Source organism: Jatropha curcas, chromosome 1 (assembly GCF_041381405.1).
Source record: "Jatropha curcas cultivar XTBG-Jc1 chromosome 1, XTBG_Jcur_1.0, whole genome shotgun sequence".
In the NCBI taxonomy this organism is placed as follows: Eukaryota; Viridiplantae; Streptophyta; class Magnoliopsida; order Malpighiales; family Euphorbiaceae; genus Jatropha; species Jatropha curcas.
Window position 1 is genome coordinate 13,051,195 of NC_143151.1, and position 5,703 is coordinate 13,056,897.

Sequence of the window (5,703 nt, forward strand, 5' to 3'; positions counted from 1 at the left end):
CTTTGAGGCTATGAAACACACACTAGCAGATCTCTGGCATCCTTTAGGCGGAATGGATATCCAGGAAGTAGGCCAAATGTTTTCTCTTCCGTTTCTACAACATGGTTGATATGGACAGGGTTGTCTCCGGTGGTCCTTGGTTCTTTAACAAACATCTTCTTGTTTGGCAACAGATCCTCAGTGGAGAAAACCCTTTAGAGATCCCTTTATTGTTTGCTGATATCTGGGTCCAAATTAGAGATGTGCCGACTAGACTTGTTGATGAAGGAACAGCTAGAGCATTGGGTGATTTCATCGGATCTTATTTGGAATATGACTTTAAGACATCTATGGAGGCCGTTTTTGAATTCCTTCGAATCAAAGTGAAACTGGATATCAGTAAACCTCTTAAACGTAAAAAGAAATTAATTGCTATGTCTGGTGAGGTTTCTTATGTTCGGTTTCAATATGAGAAGGTTTTCACGATTTACTTTCTATGTGGTCGTATTGGCCATACAAAATCATTCTGTGATCTTCGGTTATCTCATCCAAGAGCAGAACTGATCTTGGCCTGGGATGATAGTATCCGTGCTCCGGTGAGGCGTGGAGTGCGACGACAGAGTCCCTGGATCCGATCATTTGGTGTTGCTGACATTCCCGCAAATTGGACATTTAGAAATTCGACATCCATTTTGGAAGGAGATAACACTGTGGTGAGAAATTTTCGTAATTCCTTTTATGGTTCATCTTCACACCTTGAAGAGGGACAAAACTCTGATAAAATGGAAGATGACTTTCTTGAAGCGGGAGGATTTGAAGATGTGGCTTTATGTATCAGTGATGAGACTAAAAAAAGACCGCGAGTTCTTCCTACCACTCATAGCACCAATGTTGTTTCTCATAAAAGTGATTCTGCATCTGGTAACACTTCGACCATCATTTAGTCAGAGAAACATACATCGGTCGATCCTGTGAAGCAGGATGGCCGGAAGCAATGAAGATCCTATCGTGGAACTGTCGAGGACTTGGCAACCCTCGGACAGTACAAGCTCTATGTGACTTTGTTGCAATTTACCGCCCTGTTATTTTGTTCCTTTGTGAAACTTTAGTTCATAAAATGAAACTTGTTCAACTTTGCTCTTTATTGCGTTTTGATTCTTGCTTTTCTGTGGATTGTATTGGGCGAAGTGGTGGTCTTGGTTTGCTTTGGAAGAATGAAGTTGATGTTTCCATTTCTTGTTACTCGAATAATTTTATTGATGCTTTGGTACTTTGTTCTAGTGTTTCATGGCACCTAACTGGTTTTTATGGGTTTCCAGAAAGATGTAGAAGGCAGGACTCCTGGGACTTGCTTAAAAATCTGTCCCACAGAAATAATGGTCCTTGGTTATGTGTTGGGGATTTTAATAATCTATTGGCTGATTCAGAAAAGATTGGTGGAAACCAATATCCTAGATACTTGTTGAATGGTTTTAAGGAGGCAGTGGTGGAGAGTGACTTATGTGATATCCCTTCTAAAGGATATAAATTTACTTGGTTCTTAAAACGATTGGGCCGAATTATCACCCGAGAGAAACTTGACCGTGCTATGGCCAATAATCGATGGTCCTGTTTATTCCAGGAAGCTTATAAGACTACGTTGGTTTCACCAACATCGGATCATGATCCATTGTTAGTCTCGACGGTAGAGGGTGCAGTACCTCGTAGGACGGAGAGGAAGTTCCGTTTTGATAATGCATGGCTTCATGACGAAGATCTGGTTGGAGTAGTTCGAGACAGTTGGTCCTCCTCCATGGGGTCTGATATAATGCTCCGTAAAAAAGCTTGTATAGAAGCACTGCAAAGTTGGGGTCTAGACAGGAATTCGAGATTTTGGAAGAAAAAGAACAGCTTGAAGCGTGCTATCGATTTTGCTAGAGAGGTTGATCCTTTTGCCAATAACTCAGCTTTAATTTGAGAGTGGGGCAATATTCTAGCGCAAGAGGATGCTAGAAGAAGACAGGTTAGTAAACAATTTTGGCTGTAGCATGGTGATAGAAACAGCAAATATTTCCATGCTAAAATCAAAGCAAGAACACGCAGGAACTCTATTAATAAAATTCAAAACGCTGCGGGGCAGTGGGTTGAAACAGAGTGTGAGAAGCAGCAGTTGTTTATCGACTATTTCACTCATCTCTTTACATATAAAGCCTCAAATTTTCAGCCCGTTTTAAGGTTGGTACGCAGCACAATTAGAGATGAAGATAATTGCATGTTGACAGCTCCCATCTCGCTCGAAGAAGCAAAAGAAGCAGTTTTTCAAATGGGTCCTGATAAAGCGCCCGGCCCGGATGGTTTGAACCCTGCCTTCTATCAGAAATTTTGGCCTTTACTTGGTGGGGATTTGGTAACCGCATGTAACCATTGGCTACAAAAAGGTATTTTCCCAGATTCCCTAAATGATACCTTAATTGTTTTGATCCCCAAAAAAGATAGACCAGAATTTGTTACTGATTTTAGACCTATCTCATTATGTAACGTGCTTTACAAGATTGTGTCTAAAATCTTAGCAAACCGTTTAAAATGTGTATTACCAAAGATTATCTCTTGCTATCAGTCTGCTTTTATACCTGGGAGGCTTATCACTGATAATATTTTAATTGCCTTTGAAATGATGCATAATCTCAAGAAGCTAAGTAAAGGTAGATGTGGAAATTGTGCACTGAAAATTGATATCAGTAAAGCCTATGACAGAGTTTGTTGGGCGTATGTGTGTGCCATGCTTGAGAAAATGGGGTTCTGTGCTATATGGGTAAATTGGATGAAGATGTGTATGACTTCCGTTAAATACTCTATTATTGTTAATGGGAAAATAGTCGGCTCTATTGTTCCTGAAAGAGGTCTACGGCAAGGGGATCCTATATCACCCTACATATTTTTGGTCTGTGCAGAGGGTTTGTCACTACTCTTCTCTGAAGCGGAAAGGTGTGGTAAAATTCATGGTGGTAAAGCTGGTCGAGGGTGTCCCAAAATCTCCCATTTATTTTTTGCAGATGACTCACTTTTATTCTTCAAAGCATCCAATGCTGAAGCCACAACTATTAAAAGGATCTTAGCTACATATGAGAGTGCTTCTGGTCAATCAATTAATTTTCAGAAATCGGGTATTATATTCAGTTCCAATACTAGCATGATTGTGAAAGCTGATATCAGCCATATTTTGGGAGTGTTTAACTCCTTCGAGGGTGGGTCTTACCTAGGTTTACCTTCACTGATTGGCAGGAATAAAAGACAAGTTCTCGGTTTCCTAAAAGAAAGAATGTGGAAGAAAATAAATAGCTGGTCTAACAGATTTCTTTCCAAAGCAGGAAGAGAGATTCTTATTAAATCGGTGATTCAAGCATTGCCGGCTTATTGCATGAGTGTCTTTGAATTGCCTTTGCGTCTATGTACTGAGTTGGAAAAAATGATGAATAGTTTTTGGTGGGGTTCGAAGGGTAGTGAGAAGAAGCTTCATTGGTTAGCTTGGAATCGAATGTGTGGAAGTAAAAAAGATGGGGGAATGGGTTTTAGGGATTTTCATTGTTTCAATATGGCTATGTTAGCAAAATAAGGGTGGCGTCTTCTGACTTCACCTAATACTCTCCTTTATAGAGTTTTCAAATCTAAATATTTCCGTGACGGGAGGTTGCTTGATGCACAAACGGGTCATCACCCTAGTTTTGTCTGGAGGGGGTATAATGTCTTCTAACATGATCTTGAAACATGGAGTTAGGTGGAGGGTTGGCAATGGTAGGCGTATTTCTGTTGTGAAGGACCCTTGGTTACCTATTGATGGCGTCTTTTATGTGGAGGATGGTAGTCTCTTTATTGATAATAATCTCTTGGTGAAAGATCTTTTGGTGGAGGGGGAGAGGAAATGGGATGTGGCAAAGATTATTAATCTTTTTTCTTTGCGAGATATCCACACTATTCTTGATATTCCCCTTAGTGTAAGAGACTTGGAGGATGAGCTGATTTGGCATTACGATAAGAAGGGTAATTTTAGTGCTAAATCTTGTTACTATCTTGCCTTGAGGGTGTTGGGAAGGGGTGCCGAGAGTATAGAGGGTGAGGGGTGGGGGAGTATATGGAAGTTGAATGTTGCACCAAAAGTCAGAGATTTCATTTGGCGAACTTTGCGTAACTTATTGCCTACTCGACAGAGATTGAGCAGAAGGGGTATGAATGTGGACACTATATGCCCTTATTGTGATTTGGCGGAGGATGTTAATCATGCATTATTATTGTGCACAAAGGTGTTGGAGGTTTGGAAAGTGTGTATGGTGGAGGAGGCTTTTACTAACTTTTCTTTTAAAAATCTTTATATGCAGGTCTTGAAGCAAAATAATTCTGAAAAGTTAGCTTTTATCTCTTATGTCGCATGGAGTGTGTGGGATGCTAGGAACAAATTTCTTTGGCAACAAAGGGAATGGAATCCTATGAATGTTAGTGCTACAGCTTCTATTCTTTTTCAAGACTTCAAGAATGCCTTGGTAAAGCCGCAAATGCCTCTGGTACAAATTCCTCAAGTAGCACCTGCTATTACCGAGCTGGGAGAGTGGACTTGCCATGTGGATGCTGCTATTTTTTCTAATATACGATCAGCGGGTATAGGGGCTGTTTTTGAAGACAATGAAGGATGTTTTTTGCGCGCTATTTCCAGTTTCTATGAAGGTCAGCCATCTCCACTTATGGCGGAAAGTTTGGCTCTGCGCTTCACTTTACAGTTTATAGCTCAGCATATTCAGAGTGCAGGTACTATTCTAATAGATTCTCAATGTCTTTCTAATGCTCTTTCGTCCAAGATTAGAGATATGAGTGAGTTGGGTATTGTATTTCTGATTGTATTTTGTTGTTAGCCTCCATTCCATTAGTCCAGGTTCGTTGGATTAGAAGACACGATAATATAGGTGCTCATTGCTTAGCTAGAGCGTCCTATCGTTTTAATCGTGTTCATGTTTGGGATTCAGTGCCCGAATGTTTGATGTATTACTTTTCATTGAGATAATATATGATAATTCTTCTTTCAAAAAAAAAAAATTATACTTCTGTTACATTAAGACATCCTTTTGTCAGGATTTTGTATTTTTTCCGCCTAATTTTGTACCAAGTGGCTATGGGAGGAGAGAGAAACAAATAACACAGTCTTTGAATACCCTTGCCTCTTCCCTTATAGCATGAACTGAGAATAGAAAAGAGAATTAGGGTTTTCTTTCTTTTGCATCCGAGTAACCTTTGGCAATGGCTTCTTCAAGTGTCGGTGACAATGGCTTTGAAGGTAGGTTCATCAACACCTACTGCAAGTATGGGAAGAGGGCTAAAATTAAATTTCAGAGACAATAGGGAAATGAAATAGTTATACTACTATTGTCAAAATAATGTATGCGGCTCCTTCTTGGGTTGGTGTAAACCTGTTGAATCTGTGAATGGCACTGAATGTCTAGATTCTTGGGTTAGGAAAAGAAGCAATTGCAATGAGCTAAGAGAATTGAAAGAGGAAATAATGTGGCTACACCATGAAGTGATTAAGCTTTCTGGGAATGTTGAATCTGTGGTTGGGCCTTTAAGGATATTTGTCATTGTATCATGTTTTTGTATTTTGCTGGTGTTGATCTTAGTGATTATGTTGATAGGGAAGCTAGGCTAGCAATGGTTTATGGGATAGTTAGGCATTATGATTGGGTTGGGCTTCTAGTTGGCTGA

The 5,703-nt window shown here is 39.9% G+C and overlaps 1 protein-coding gene across 1 annotated transcript; it reads left to right on the forward strand.

Moving 5' to 3' along the window:
- The first annotated feature begins 3,698 nt into the window (after positions 1-3,698).
- On the forward strand, positions 3,699-5,703 carry LOC149499029 (uncharacterized). Its single transcript, XM_089721702.1, has 4 exons — positions 3,699-4,265; positions 4,332-4,755; positions 4,860-4,986; positions 5,619-5,703. Exons 1-4 carry the CDS (start codon positions 3,699-3,701, stop codon positions 5,701-5,703), a joined length of 1,203 nt encoding a protein of 400 aa, XP_089577828.1.

Bases quoted from the DNA above. Each gene is read 5' to 3' on its own strand.
- LOC149499029 (XM_089721702.1), top strand. From the start codon at position 3,699: ATGTCTTCTAACATGATCTTGAAACATGGAGTTAGGTGGAGGGTTGGC. The intron at 4,266-4,331 runs GTTTGGAAAGTG...CTTTATATGCAG, and splicing joins TGTGCACAAAGGTGTTGGAG to GTCTTGAAGCAAAATAATTC. The intron at 4,756-4,859 runs GTACTATTCTAA...TTTTGTTGTTAG, and splicing joins TCAGCATATTCAGAGTGCAG to CCTCCATTCCATTAGTCCAG.